Raw genomic sequence first — 16,096 nt, forward strand, 5'->3', positions numbered from 1 at the left:
TCCTGCGTAAAATAAGATTGGCTGGTAATAGGCATGGGTCGGCATGAGTTTCTCATAGTATGACAAGCCTGGCTGTAATAGCAGAGCCAGGCGATGCTTCTTTAATCTTTATTCTATGACTTTGGTTGTTGCAACCAAATTTTTCTGAGAGGTTAATTTAGTCTTTCTCAAATGCAAAGTTGAGGCGTAGGAGCCTTCTTTCAGCCAGCTTACCAGCAGTGGGCACCAACCCGTTGGCATTGGGGTTTTTTCTGTGAAGTTTTGAAACCTCAGATTTTCAAAAACCTTGGTGCACCTCAGTGCCTTGCTAGTGATGCTAACTTGCCAAATTGGAGCTTAATTGGATCTAAAACATGGATTGAATAGAAACATCAAAGAAATCTGGCTATATATAATTTTTTTTTTGCACAAGACACACAGATGTAAAGAACATGAGACAAAATAATGTCATAACTCAAGAGGAATTTTAATCTGTGCATCTTTGAAGTAAAGAAAAACATCTTGAGTAACATGTGGCATTTTGTAATTGGATTACATTCGACTGATCTGCCAACAGAAGCCAGCTGAAGCAAGTACCCCTATCGTTTAAATACGTACTCTTGTTGGTATTTTAATAAAATCTTATCTCTTAACTGAGACCGTGGGTCTGCTGGCCCGTCCCAGACGGCTCACACATTCTGTGCGAGAGGACTTTGCATACAAGACAAACCAGGACAAGAATTTTCCAAATACGGAAACGGCCAGATAAAAATAAGAGCTGCTCAATTTCCCGGTCTTGACCCCGCGCAGTGCAGAGCAGAGCAGAGCAGAGGGGAGCCAAATATAACTTGGTGGTTTCTCGTGTCTCGCCTCTCCAGCAGTTCGCCGGTTCCTCACCGCGTCAGTGTAGAATTGTTGCTCTCAACTGAAGCCGCAGCCTTGAGCGAGGCTGAATAAATACAGTAGTGTATCATTAGACAAAAATTAACTTTAAAAACTGCCTCTTAGTGCCAGCGGAGTGAAGCAGCACAGACTCGTTTTGTGCATCGTCTTCAGAAATGTCAGAAATTCGTCTTCAAAGAAGACTTGAAGCGTTTGTAAACCATTTAGGATGAACCACAGCTTGTTGCAAAGACGGCGCGGTCTGCTTGTGCTTTCTCCTTGGAGTCTTGCTGAATGGGAACCGTGGCGGTGTCCTCAGCAGGTTTCCTTTATGGAGCGCTTGAGTAGAATAAGGTCCTCATCAGAGGCCCATTACACCGTGTGCTCTGAGCGGTCCAAGGGCGGGTGACCGTAAACCTCCATCTCTTCTTCTTCTGTGCTGTCAGTACTTGTTAATCCCAAAGATCCGAACGCCGTGCAGCTGCGGCAGTTTGGGAATGAGCACCGTGAGCAAGGACACGGTGTTGACCACAAAATGGACTCTGTCGTACTTTGTGTAGAAGCTGGTTAATATATACCTGAAGCAAAAAGAGAAAGGAGATGGAGAATCAGAGTTCAAGGAGTCGTCAGGAACATGTTCAACATCACAGATTTGTTATTATTTTGGTAGAAGTTGACCCTTTTCTGTGCTTAAAAGCTGAAGTTTTGGCCAGATCTGCAAGAAAACAGTAAAAACGGTCTTTCTTTTTGGGTGACATTTCATGCTGTTTTTAGATTGTACTTCAGAATCATTAGATGGATATTAATTGATTTTAATGCAATTAGCCTTTTTAGCATAAAAATGTGATTCACTCACACTGGAGGATTTTCCAGCAAGAATGACCGTCCTACCATTTCATTCAAATATGCATCCAGATTTTCACTCCAAAAACCCTAATTTTTGGATTAGCAACAAAATTTGCTTTATGTAACGATTATTAATTAATCATTTATTTTCAACAAAACCAATAATAACGATAGAATTTCTCTTAGTTAAAATAACAAGTCAGGGAACCGCTTGAATTAATGAGTTACAACAACATTAAATTTCCAATTGGGATCAATAAAGTATTTTTGAATTGAATATCAGAAATTATTATACAACCAACATTCAGTCTTTCTGTTCTCACAACACCAGCCCAAAGCAGTGATATTACAGAGCCCTTTGCTCTAAAAATACAAAAATGAAAAATAAGCAAACCGGTGATCTTTTGTGCTTTTTTTTTTTTGAGTGTGTGGGTCAATATGTTGCATTTTGCTATAAATCTCAGGGCAGAATGATAACTTGTATCGATCTATTGAAGACAATGGGGAGAAGCACAAATATACAAAAGGTCACTATAGTTTGACACAGATAAAAAAGTGGCAGCAACAAGTCACTATTTTTTTTTACATTAAAATAAAAGCACAGCTTATTGCATTAATAAAAATCTAGTTTTACTCATATTCATCTCAATAATTGAGGAAGTCTTCCATTAACATACCTAAGTATTTAGAGGAACTGATCATCTTGTCCCTTCCATCCAGGGCAACCACAGCAAGAATATATGCGATCTAACTTTAGAGCTGCTTAAAATAAGAAGCTTTGTCTTAAACGCATTTAGAACAAGCTTCTGCTTAAGTACATTATCCCGAAAGACATTAAAAGCAGCTTTTAAGTGCTTCATGGTCAGTTTGAGAAACAATGCAAAGCAAAGAATGACGATCATCAACATAAAAAAAGGTGACAATTTAAATCAGCCACATTTTGATCCTATGTATTTATATCCATATCCACCCCACAGCTATATTTGTACATAATAAATTACGAAAACATAAACAGAAGTAGTTTCCTCAAAATATAGAGTGACAAACCTGTCGGGTGCAGGTTATTTTGTCCCTTTGCCCTTTTGTATTTTTTATTTTTTTGCAGTTGTGGTCTTTTCTGATACAGCTTTTTGCAAACTATAATGTGGCTCCATCTGCCACAGGACATTTAGTACCGACCCAGCAGCTTTTTGTAGTCATCTTGTTACCTGATATGACGTTCTAATGACACAAAGTACATTTCTACACCTTACTTGTGATTTCATTTATAGCGTAATTTCATTTTTAATTAACCATTCAACTCTTAGTGAGAATTGAAAATGCTCTGAGCCGTTGCCTTGGGAGCAGCAACACATTTAAGGCTTTTACAGACTTAAGACATCCTGCACTGCTGTTTCGTTCCCGCGCTGACAAACTACTTCCTGTTGGCGCTGAGTGCAAAACGAGACGACAAATGTGTACAGAAGCTCAGTGTACACCTGCAGAGCTGCTCTCATTACAGTATTCTTGCTGAGGCTGCAAATCCGACCCAGGAAACCAAAGTGCCTCCTGTAAACTGAACTCTCATGATAACGAGGGAAGAAAAAGCCAGGAAAGCACTTATGGGTGCACCTGCGGAAAACCCAAGTCCTCTGTCAGATGTGGAGAGTAACCACCGTGATCCACTGGCCCGCTTCGCAAGAGTGAAAGGTAGCAGGGAGCAGAAGAAGAAAGAAAACGGATCAAGGGGACCTCAGCAACGAGGGGAGAACGGGTGGGTCACTTACAGGACAATGGGCGTGATTGTGAGGAACTTTCGCGAAGCGGTGAACTGCACGCCGTAGTCCATCTGCTCCCAGTGGGTCAGGAGGCGAGCCTTGCCCTGATCCGGGGTCTCGAAGGGAGTCCCTTTGACCGTGTGAAGCAGGAGGTACATGCACTACAACGAATGCACAGACAATCAGCAAATCAGAGGTATTAATAGGAAGAAAACTGGGAAAATGTGGCTTTTTCTCAAAGTTTAAACGTAAAAGCAAGTCTGTGCAATTGGTGAGAACAACACCTCTGAACATGGCATGTTCATTGTAACCACTGTCTTAATTTGAACCACCAAACAAACACTTTCAGAAAAAAAAAAAAACTTAAAAAAATCACAACTGCTCTGCATCGATCCTTCGCCGTGACCCATCTCGCTCACAAAAATGTCAAAGCCATACGGCGGAAGTAAAGCCTGTAGGGAATTCCTCTCACCAGATTGTGGATGAGGTTGGTGAGGGTCCAGACGACCGGGACGCTGACGAAGGGGATGCTGAGCAGGATGATGTGAAGCAAGCCGATGCCCAGGATGTAAGACAGCCAGATGCCCCTGCTGTTCATCACGCGGGTGTTAGGGTTCACCTCGCTGTGCGCCGTGCCCACGTTCATGGCGGCGTGCGCCGACGTCGCTGGAATTTATCTGATACAACATAAACAAAAGTCCAATTGTTCACGGCTACGACTTTTTCTTGGTTGCAGAAGGTAATTATTTAACAATCCTTGTTGATAGATCACAGGACGATGACCCAGAGTCTCATTAGGCATATTCTTTTTTTTTTTTATCCCTATAGAGCTGCAGGAAAACTCTGGGTGAATTGATGAGTAAAGTATGAACTCGTGACACTCGAAATGTGTTAATAAGTAATGATTTTATTCCCAATAGTCAATGCAATATTAATTATTATGCCCTTTTTTATTGTGATGAAAAAGGATTTGTGATATGCTGCACAGCCCTATGTAAAACATGCATTATAAAACTTTTTTTTTTAATTAATCACCAAAGAAAAGAAAATGAAATTCTGGCGATTTTGGGTAAAATTCCTGGCGACAACTTTTTTGAGTTCAACTGATGATCAGGAGGAATTTGTTGTTGAAGACCATCATTAAAGCAGTGGCTGCTTAGATAGCAGAGCATAACTAGTTCATCTTCTGGCTAAACGTTGAATTTCTCAGTGACTCTCTTTGTAAATGCAAGATTTATTAGTCATTCCAGGCGTAGGACAGAGAAGTAAAGGAGAGCAAGGTTATCTGGCCACAGCCTGGGGCTGTGAAACAATCCGTCTCCACATTTGCATTTGGTTGAAACCCTGAACTTAGTTCAGTCAGAAATTGTCTTACAGTCTACCTAGAAATTAGTACTTTGGAATACTTATGATCTTATACATATTCTGAGCATTCATCTTAATTTATTCCATTTTAGTTTACGGTCTTATAAGCACCAGTTACTCCATATTTTTCATTTTTTATTTTGCTAAAATATAAAATGCTGGTATCATTTGAAAGTTTAGAACATTTTGGCTGACCCATCTAAAAAAATAGATTACAAACACTGTATCCCATTCTGAACACACCATCTCCACTATGAGGCACGATGACTGCACCATCATGCATGGGGATCTTTTTTTGTTGTTGTTGTTTTTGTTGTTTTCACTAGGGACATAACAGCTGATTAGTGTCTATGGGATTATGGAATGAGTCAAGTTATAGACAGTGGTAAAGAAAGCCTGTTAGATGCTGCAGATTACTTGCATTCAATAAAATACACTTAAATTTGCGGCTGAATTATGGCATAATGGGAAAAAGTTCAAGGGGCCCTTAAGATGTTTACAATATTTTAAAAAAAATTAATAAAAAGCGAGTCTGCCAGACCATAACAACATTTTCAGTAACGGAAAAACAGCTTGAAGAGTCACACATGTCAAAGTTTTTGTTATTTCAAAAAGTGACCTACAGATGTGTGATAAAAGTCCTTAGAGAGAGAGAAATAACAACTCACTGCCGTCAGTGAACAGCCGCATCCCAGCATGCTTTCAAACTTACTTACCTGCAAACTGAATTACCTCAGACTGAATGTCCTCCAGCCGAGTCAGCTGGAGGGAAGAGGAGCCGATTTCTCTCCAGTTCAGTGAGTTTCCACTTACCGGGTGGAGAAAGTGGTTGAACTCCGACCTGTCCGGGGGCAACAGTCCGTTATCACTGGTTTTTGTGTGATATGTGAGCTCAGTTATGCAACCGGGAGAGGTCCGGGTGCTCCCATCTGTCTCTTCCCTGCTCTCCCCGAGCTCCACGCGGCCGCTCAGAGTGGAACCATCCGCTCGGAGAGGCGCAGGTCAGCGATGCTCCGCTTTCCACACACCGTCCTCCACAACGCCAGCTGGTGACAACACGGCACGGTCCACAAAGAGCCCGTCACTGATACATTCACTCTCACGGACAGCATGTCTTCGCGGAGGCTTCGCTCATCGCATTTTGCAGCGGTTGGTTGGCTTGTGTCACGTGGGGTGAGTCGAGCAATGAGCGCTTGCTACGGTGAGCCGTCGTGGACGACGCCCCCTTCACGTAATCCAAGAGAGGTGGGATTAAGAAAAATGAGTGTCGTTCAGGGCAGACATAAATTATATTTTGGTGTGTGTGTGTGTGTGTGTGTGTGTGTGTGTGTGTGTGTGTGTGTGTGTGTGTGTGTGTGGGGGGGTGTGTGTGTGGGTGTGTGTGGGTGTGTGTGTGTGTGTGTGTGGGGGTGTGTGTGTGTGTGTGAAAGCTACTATGAGAGCTACAGCTCTGTAACACATGGGCGTAGTGTTCCTTCATTCATACATTTTCTAACCCAGAATTCCTCACATTTCCATTGTCAAACTTTTAGTTTAAAGGTGATATTTCTACACAGATGAATAGATGGATGGTAAATGCAAATACATAATGGGGTGGATGGTTAAATAAATAAACTTGAGTAAGTAGTATGGTGCAAAATGGCTTACAGTGAATCTTTGTTGATCTCTTGAACTGCTGTTGCAACAGTTTATATMATATAGTGGCTTATCAATGAAGGATCACCAGGTAAATCATTCAACAAATGTCCTGTACATGTGTTCTCATCCCATTGGATCAGCATCAAATACATTGGAACAAATTGACCTATTAAAGAAGGGGTATCATGCATTTTTTTCAGTCACACATAGTGCCTTTTTATAGCATAATGAGGTGACTGTGTTACCTGCAGTTGTTTTGAAAATGTTGTTTATATCAAAAACAATTTTGACTTTGCATCGTAGCCATATCTGGTGCCTTGAGATTAGCCTCTGTCTCTTTAAGAGCCTCCTTAACCTTTCCAACACTCCCCGTTCAGCACATCGTCACAACAATGCTTTTCCATGCTGTACATTGATGCTGTTCACAACTGTTCTTAAGTGTACCGKGGTTTGTATGACAAGCTAAGCAGAGGTTCCACCATGTGCTTCCCACCTGCTGCTGCCGCTAGTCTGGTGGAGCTGTGAGGAAGAGGTTCAGGGTGGSGCAGGGCTGTTGGGTCGATTGGGAGGTAGCCCTTTTGCACAAAATCTAACAAAGAGAGACTGAGTGTGACCAAGCATCAACAAATAACAAAAATGTACATCAGATGATGTCTTTCTATTCTAAATGTCAATTTCAACGYGTTGATGAGGTGTGCATTGACAAAGTTTCCATTTCCCTTTAATTTTAAAGTAATAGCTGCAAGATTCTCAAAACATTTTAACACTGATTGTCAGATTATTCAAGACTGCATTTTATGTTTTAGTTATCACAATCCACCAAGTTAAGATGACAATATTTGTCAGGGAATTGAGTTTTTAATTGGTGCTTTGTTGGAGTAGGGCGCCCTTTACTCCTTATGTAGCTAATGTGAGAGAGGACCTTGCTGGAGGTAAAAAAAAAAAAGACCGACAGGCTTGATCCTCTGGTCCCAAAATCGAAGAACAAGATTCAAAAATAAGTCCAAATGCTAATTTAGGCCCACAGTAGCCCGAGGTCTAAAATGCTAAACTATGTTCTGCTTGCATGCAGTGTTACGTGAGACCTACTGTTTCTAAAAGTACCCCCCGAGTTGTGTGGCATCAAACAGGTTTGACTGGCTGACAGAGAACCATCTCTCATGTTCACACTGCCTCAGGTGTATTAGACGGGTAAGCTATGTAAACTTAGAGCTCTAGTAAACGTGAGCCCCAGATGACAGTGGTATGAAATCATTATTGGCAATGGAACAAGGGAAAAAACATGTTGGAAATGTTAAAATACACATGAAGAGGAGAATGATGATACTAACATTCAACAACTAGTGAGTCTTTGATCCKAAAATATTGCTATTTGCCTAAAAATCTGAATTTTCGCTCGCAACTATTGTTCCRAGATGCTGGTGGAACAACTAAACAACTCTGCTTCAGATAAGACTTAAAAATTTAGCAATTAATTTATCTTAAGGTGAACTGTATACAGATTTAAAACTGAAAAAAAGTAATGTTACATGTTACAGTTATTAAAAAAAAGTTCACTCTTTCTCATTTCTAAGATTTTCTATATTCAAGATGCAAAATGTATAAGTCTAACCTAAACTGTGCAAAAACACACAATATCAGCGGTCTCTTCTTTCAGAGGCTTCTTCAAATGTGCTGTAATATAGACTGCTATAGGAGACATTAACTTCCCACAGCAATCGGCATCTACAACAACTCTTTCAAGAATATGTTATAGCATAAGCTACAACATTTAGTTTGTGTATTAATATAGATTATTTTTATTATTGACTTGAAAAGATTTTATACTGTCGTTATTGTGTAAAGAAACATTTCTACCCCTGCTGCTGCCACCTGATTATTATTTTTTTTTATAAAATCTGCAGTCTATTAGATGTTCTTAGATGAGAAACATTTTAACCAGTTTGAACTTTACTGCAGATAATCTGTCGGATTCAAGTCTGTGAAGCTGTAACTATGTAAATATCAGAAAAATTTCATTCCAGTGATGYATTTCACTCTTGAYATCCAAAGAGACTTCAGATTTTCTTTGCCATCACTATCACAGGACTCTGACTGCAGGAGACCAGCAGATGTCACCAATAACCCACAGATCTGATCATGATCTTCATCCCTGTCTGTTTTTCCACACTGCAATTGTTTCTCTGTAATCCTTGCTTATTGGAATAAACTATTGTAGAAAAAGCCTCTTTTTCATTTTATTATTTGAGAAACTTACAGAGTTATTATCTTGTATCTCTTGTGTGTTTTTGCAGTCATGAAATACTAAAATACATATATTTAGCGTAATGTCCAAAATAAAACAGCTTTTCTTTAGTACTATAAATTTGGTGGATATTTAAATCTAAATAGTAAAAATATACAGTAGCAACAATTTTGAGTAAAGAAAAAAACATTTATTCTAGAAACTTAAAAAGAAAAAAAAAAGAAAATTTAAATAAATTTGAATATGGTCTACTGCAGGCATTAGTGYRCAAAAGTGTGAAGCATCCAATTAAAATTGTAACCAAGCAATGCTGGAAGAAAGTTTACCTAAACGCAGAACTATTTGGCTGTGTTTTGTGTTTAATGTGTCAGTCKATGGTGCTGGGCATTTCTACACGGGTTGTGACAGGAATGACACTTGGAGGGGATTTCTCTCCAGCAGGGGTGGACTTGTGACCCAGACAGGCTAAGATGATAGCCTCRCTGGAAAAGGCTGATGCAGGGAGTCCATTATTGGCCCCAGAGGAAGCTGAGGATTAGAACACCAAAGAATTTCAATAAAAGAAGTGTCTGTTTGGGGGTAGGGGAGGGGCAGAAGGACGGTGAAGATGAGGTGGCGGGGGGTCCCCTCATTGTCCCCGTGGTGATTGAGAGCAAGAGGAGGGGAGTGGGATGGCATTGTGTTCGCAGCTTCTCTGAAGAAGCTGGTTATTAGGGGGGATGGCTAAAAGAGGGGTGAGAGATGGGGAGGCTGTTGACTCTTCATCTTGTGTGAACAAAGTCCCTGGCACATAGCCCTCTTATCTCACTCTGTCCCGGACTCCCTTGTTTATGAGTCCCCGTCGGGGTGAGGGGAGGGACCCCCACCAACTCCAGCTTGCACGGCCACACATTGTAGAGCTTAAGTGCCCTTTAATTAGGCAGCCCCAGTGTCCGGCCAAAGACCGCTGCGGGTTTGGGCATTATGTCGAGCGGCTCACACGGCGACTCAAACTATGGAGCGATGGAGTGTTTGCTGCTCTAATGAAAAAGATTTATTTGGGGGGCTGAACTCTTGTCATCTGTCCTAAAAAGTCCAGACAAAGGCATTTGTGTTATCTTTAACAGTGTTCCATTTCCAGGAGACGGGTCTCCTAACCGCCGAGTGGCGTATCACTTCCAAATCTCAATACAGTCACAACAATAAACACAATTTACATCCTACARACAGAAYACGTCGCCAGATTGGCCTTCACTATCGTCATCAGGTATTAATTACTGAGCATTGCTCAACAGATGGAAGCAACATGAATCAACCACGACTCCGGCTCATGCCTGAATCCGCTCTAAAATCCATAGAYGAGTAGGCTTCTTCCTCAAACTTAGTCAAACTCCACTGAGCTTTAGCACAATTCTTGAYCACAGACGTACAAAGCACAGGATCCGGAGCATAAAGGAAGGGAGTGGACGAGAGGTACTGGGAATTTGCTGAGCTACTCCAACAAAATGAGTAATTCCTGGATGCTCCTTTGTGTGAGGAGCTTACACGATGAGAGCACTGAAAAGAGGAAGGAAAAGAGTAAAATATAGTGAAAGATGGAAAGAAAGACAGACAGAGGACTGATGAAAAGTGCGGGATTGGGTATGTTCAGAAACTTTCTCGCAACAGCCTCAGTGTACTTAAATACCCTCCTAATCCTGGTTTTATTGGCTGCCTGTGTCCAGCCATGCTATTCGGATTGAGTAGGATTGGTAGAGAGGTGGGGGGCTTAACACATGTCCTTCTTTGTGGTAATACGCTGATTAGGCCTAAGAAAGAGCCGGACCTGGTTATGGCCTTTCTCAGGTCACCCTAGAAACCAGCACGGTAGGGGACCCCAGTGTTTGCCTCCCCCACCACCCCCTTCTCACAGACTGTGGTCTTCTTTTGCAGATATTTCTAAAAAACCTCACCACAAGCACTGCTGGTTTCCAGCGACATGGAGCTCAGTTGCTGACTCCTTTCCAGGCATTTTTGCGTTGCACTTGCAGCCTCGACCTGGGAAATGTGGTCTCAATGTTGTTCGGATTCAGACCGCAGACTGATTCCTTCGCCTGTACTCATAAATAAGACCACTGACATTCTCCTAACCTACCCTTGGCCCTCAAATCACTGTCTGTCGCTCCCACACAGCAGCTGTCATCCAAAGCTGAGCTCTGCACATTTCTGACGATGCTGTAACACACAACAGCGTTCATAATCACAAACAGACGCGCCTCATTGTCAGCACCGCATTGACAATACCACATGTTGACTTGAGCGGGTGAAAAACAATTGGTTATAAAGGAGAATACTCCCACCACAGCTGGTTAGAGGGAGCTCTATATGTGTTACACCAGGACGTCTRTCTGTTTCTACCAAATTTACCCCCCACATTCTCAGAAACAGGCGGTAGGTTGAAGGCTACTCAGTCAGTGCCCGTTTCTCAAACKTCTTTGTTAYGGGGAAATGAAATGCCAAGTGGGCGGCTGATGGGGTTAGGGAGGGATCCCACTACTGACTTCTAAGCTATGGTCACTGGGCTTTTTCCCTGCAATAGACATGCAATCGATTCTGCGGAAAGCATACAACCTGCTCCTGCTCAGCGATCCTCTTGGTTCACGTAGCTAAGGTTCCAGAGGATGCCATCAGAAGGACAGAGGCCCTGTGGCACCTCAACAGAGAGATCTGAGATGTTTCCCTGAAGTATTAAAGGAGAAGTTGCATGATAACTTGTTGATAATGAGAAAATACTTATAAAATTTTGTTTTTWAAAAATACTATGACATATGAATATTTTATTTAAAATATTTAACCTTTCTAGAAATCAWTTTTCCCCCTTAAAATGGTTAAAATTGCACACAGAAGTCAAAAAATAATAAAAAATAGGTTAACGTATTTATTCTGCATTTTATTCTTTAAATTTCAGACAGTTTGTTATATTCATTGAACAGTGAAAATCAAAAAGCTGCCAGAGGCCTTGTAGATAGTAGCAGCTTATGTGTCTGTTGARTGATAATAGAGTGGCTGGCTTATTTTAAGGAATTTTACATGAGTCATTTAATCAAATGAAAAATAATAAGCAGGTGGAGTACATCCAAAACATTGTCTACAAGCCTAGGTCTAGTTGGCCAAACAAACTCCCCCGTATAGTCAACRCAAAATGCAAAAATKAATCTCCAAAAATTCTAGAACGTTATCACAGAACTTACAGCGAGCTTTTACAACGGTGACATAAAAGTGTCTTTGTCWGTACAATCAGAGAGCGACTCCACAAGTGTAACTTTATAAGTGGGTAAGCTTTGCTCTCTAAAAAATTCCATGAAGAATAGATTCAAGTTTGCCAGAGAAAACGTAGCCAAATGCCAGGATTTCTAGAAAAAATGGGTCACCAGAAGAGTTAAAATCTTTTTATATAAACCAAACACACAGTATTTAAAAGCATAATAGTGGAAGTATTATGCTTTGGTGGTGCTTTTGCTGCAACAAGACTTGTCSAGCTCATGTCACATAGAAAAGCCACCATAAGTTCTACTGGGTATTACAGAGAAATATGTGAGTCATTCTGTAAAAATAAATAAACCTAAAGTACAACTGGAACCAGCTACATGACAATGACCCAAAAAAAATGACAGTAATTCCACCAAGGACTGGCTAAGAGTGAAAAKTCCTGGGCATACTAAAAGTTCACAATTCTGCTCTGATTAAGATGTTGGAAAAAGGCTTTACATGCAATAAACACCTCAAACGCGTCACTGCTGAAATTGATTGGTGGGACAAAATTTCCAGCTAGTGACTCACTGAAGTTGAACTCACTGCAGGTCAACTTTTTCTTCACATAAAAAACACATCTTGTCAATATCTCTTGTTTAAGTAATAGAACAAGATTTGTTTTTGATGCTTTATGTTGAGTAAATCACTTGACTTTTTTTTTTATTAAAAATTAAATTAGATCCATCCATCCGTTATCTTCCACCTTTTCCCTAGTGGGTTTGTTGAGGGGTGCACCAATCAAAAACTGCCTATCTCCAGCGGTCACTGGGCGAGAGGCAGATGACAACCTGGAGAGATTGCCAGCGCAGCGCAGATTAAATTAGACGTAAAACGTTTCTTTAAAAAGAAGAGAATATTTAATACATTGCATCACTTTAAGGATTTCCTACATTTCCTTGTACTTTTTTACAGTTTAACTACACAAATTGAATTATTTATCTCAAAATTCCTAATGCAGTATTATGCTGCCAAATAATACTGTTTTAAAAACCTGATCCAATTGGTACCAGCACCACTAAAAAGTAAGAGTTAACTCCGCCTGGTGGTATGAAAAAGCCAAAGGTCAACCATCTCATACTGTGATCTGACCTAATTATTGTTTGTGCTGAGTGATGAATTTAAAGACAGTGATTTTCTGATATTTTAATACAACTTTTTGTTAGCATTGACACTCAGGATTCAAAGTTTTGTGTGTTGTTTTTTAATCACAAATTAGTTAGATCAAAAACTAATCTATATCTAGATTTTGATGGCTTCAATGAACCAACCCAAGCTCACCGTAAAGCTTTTCTTTCCTCTGTCCTGACTCAAAGTTGTTGCTGAGAAATAAGCTGTTTATTGGTGCCAGACCTAGATTTTGCAGGCAGTGTTGAAAATAGAAAGAACTAGTGGAAAGTTCCCGTTGGCACCCACTTTAACATTGCAACCAGTTTGATCAAATAAAGTTCTCTGATTTTCAATAAATCAATTAAAATATGTCTGTCAAGTCCAAATTGTGTCAGTGTTTATGTTTGGCCTTCATCTAACAAAATGAGTCAAAATCTCTGACWTTTTTTGTAAGAAGCTTACAATATTATTTTGGTGGCAATAAACAATAGATAGATGCTTTACCAACTGTAGTTGGAGAATCTGGTTTGGTACTTAATTTATTGATAATTGATATTTGTTGTGTATTGATGACTTTGATGGCGCCATTTAACAAAATGCACAGTTTATTTCTTTCTTGTTTTACAATTGGTGACTGATTTTATTTTTTATTTTTTTAATTTTTGCTAAAATGTTCTATACAAATAAACCTGACTCGATTCAACAAAGCATTGAAACAAAAATAGGTTTTAAAAAGTAAAAACTAAAATCTATGAATTTATTCAAAACAAAGGACAAAAATGTGCAACATTTAGCTGCCTTGACCTTGTGAATACCTGGAAGTCTGCTTAACCAACACGAAAATTATAGTCTTGTTTGTTTTGAGATGGGTCATATTCTTTCCTAGTGTTTTGGGGGGAAAAAACATGACAAAGAAGTTAAAGTGGTTCGAAAAAAAATTGATTTCAACTAGAATGTGTTCAGAGAATATTTATTGTGCCCAGAAAATTACTGTTAGAAAATTTAACACACATGAAATTATGATATCTATAGGGAGAATTTAAAGCTTACCTGTTGAWTGRTTATGATGGGAAWGAAGAGCCTGCTGAGTCATGTCAGAACCAGAAACCTGAAAAATGCTTATAATCACTGGTTGCTATGGCGATTCCCACCTTTTCTAGAGAAAGAGGGAGCATTCTATCAAATACAGAAACGGAAAAAGTGACTCTCAGACAAGCAGTCACTGTGCTAAAACTTTCAGGYATATTGAAAACAAATGTTGAACCCTTAATGATAGAACCTGGTTGCTGTCCACATGTTTAAATAGTTAGTTGTATTCAATATTTGATAAAGGTAGTTAAAAGCTTTCTAGCTAAAATCTAATAGAAGTAAGTTCTGCAGTCTGTGGTAATAAAAAAAGTTTTTTTTTCCTGTAAAAGTGGAAGAAACGCTGAGTGAAAGAAGACAAAAATAACCAGAATTGGATGTACGAGTTGTATGCGTGGATGTGAAATGCCAGGAATGAAAGCTATTTAAAACAAAAAGTATTAGGATTTTTTTAGGGTCAAACTCTAGTCAGTATGAAATCTTCTATCTTAAGTTGAACATTCATGATTGAATTTWWAAAAAAAAGAAAGAAATAATTTGAACTGTGACTGTGTAAACTCTGTTAAAGGCCTCAAAGTGCCAATTCAGTCCAGTAAAGCTCCATTTTTCTGTCTTCATTAAACCTTAAATTATSCATCTGCTGTGAAGTACAACTGGGGTGTATAATCAAAATCTACAAAAAAATAAAGTGTGCATTTGTATTCAGCCCTTTTATTCTGACACCCACAATGAACCGTAATGAAATTTACTCCCTTCAGAAATGAACTAGTCAGTAATAGAGTCCATATTTGTGTAATTCAATCTTAGTGTAAATCCCTCTGTTCAGTGAAGGAATCAGTTTTGTTGGACAACATTAGAAAGCAAACACCATCACGAAGAGGAACTAGGCAGACAGGTCAGGAGTAAAGCTGTGGAGAGGTTTAAAGCAGAACTGGATTATAAAACATTATCCAAAGCTTTGAACATTTTGCACTGAATTGTTCTAAATATGATTAGATATTAGAAAGGCTGGCACAATGTCTGTCAGCCTTATTCAGGAAAGTAGCAAAGAAGCCCAATGTAACTGCAGAGATCCACAACTCAGATATGGGAATCTGTTGACAGGACAACTACTGTCAGTCATGCACTTCACACATCTGGATTTTACAAAAGACTGGCAAAAATAAATAAAAAATTCAAATAACTTTTTGACCAATATGCAAAACATGGTGCAGAATACAATTAAGACTGTGTGGTGGTGGTGGTGGCCACAGCATCATACTGTTGGGAATATTTTCCTCCACGAGAAAAGGGAAACCGATCAACAGATAGAAAGATGGTTGTAGCGAAATATAAAACAATCCTGAGTGGAAAATTGACAAAGTCTTTAAGCTGGGTGACAGATTCAGCTTGAAGCACAACAAAAAAAAAAAACAACACAGAAATTCAAACAGAGCTACAAAGGAAAGGTTTGGATCAAATCATGGTCAGGTTCAGTCCTCTGGAGTTTCAAGAAAGACTTGACATTTATGCTCAGAGAGTTTCATGGGCTGTACTTTAACTGCAGAGACATGGCTACACAGCATTACAGATAATGATTTGTATAAACCTTTGAGATCATCTTTTCACAATGTTGCATTACCATCAGATAACCCCCCCGATGAATTACTTCATTTAAGATTGTGGCTGTAATGTGACAAACTGTGAGAAAGCCACAGCGGTTGAGGCAYSGYGTGCCAGTCATCGCGACCGATTTGATAATCCAGATAAGTCATCAGTACAGCCGTGTTCCTTTGATCTTTGTCTGGGTATCTTGTTTGCATTCGTCCTGATCAGTTTCCTTGTGGGTTTATCTCCTGCATGTTCTCTTCAGGCTAAGATCATCTCAAGTGTCCCACCCTCCTCCTTCACCCTCTGCCTCCCTCCCCATTGCCCCCCACAC

The 16,096-nt window shown here is 39.8% G+C and overlaps 1 protein-coding gene across 1 annotated transcript; it reads right to left on the bottom strand.

Annotated features, from left to right (window-relative positions):
- Positions 1–442: 442 nt before the first annotated feature.
- ormdl3 (ORMDL sphingolipid biosynthesis regulator 3) lies at positions 443–7,021 on the bottom strand. Its single transcript, XM_017310621.1, has 5 exons — positions 6,961–7,021; positions 5,643–6,054; positions 3,937–4,141; positions 3,474–3,625; positions 443–1,439 (listed from the first exon to the last, which is right to left on the bottom strand). The coding sequence occupies exons 3-5, from the start codon at positions 4,108–4,110 to the stop codon at positions 1,304–1,306; spliced, it is 462 nt and encodes a 153-aa protein (XP_017166110.1). The 5' UTR covers positions 4,111–4,141; positions 5,643–6,054; positions 6,961–7,021; the 3' UTR covers positions 443–1,303.
- Positions 7,022–16,096: the final 9,075 nt, after the last annotated feature.

Source organism: Poecilia reticulata, linkage group LG19, assembly GCF_000633615.1.
Source record: "Poecilia reticulata strain Guanapo linkage group LG19, Guppy_female_1.0+MT, whole genome shotgun sequence".
NCBI lineage: Eukaryota > Metazoa > Chordata > Actinopteri > Cyprinodontiformes > Poeciliidae > Poecilia > Poecilia reticulata.

Bases quoted from the DNA above. Each gene is read 5' to 3' on its own strand.
- ormdl3 (XM_017310621.1), bottom strand. From the start codon at position 4,110: ATGAACGTGGGCACGGCGCACAGCGAGGTGAACCCTAACACCCGCGTG. The intron at 3,626-3,936 runs GTGAGAGGAATT...CATTCGTTGTAG, and splicing joins CCAACCTCATCCACAATCTG to TGCATGTACCTCCTGCTTCA. The intron at 1,440-3,473 runs GTAAGTGACCCA...TTTTTGCTTCAG, and splicing joins ACAATCACGCCCATTGTCCT to GTATATATTAACCAGCTTCT.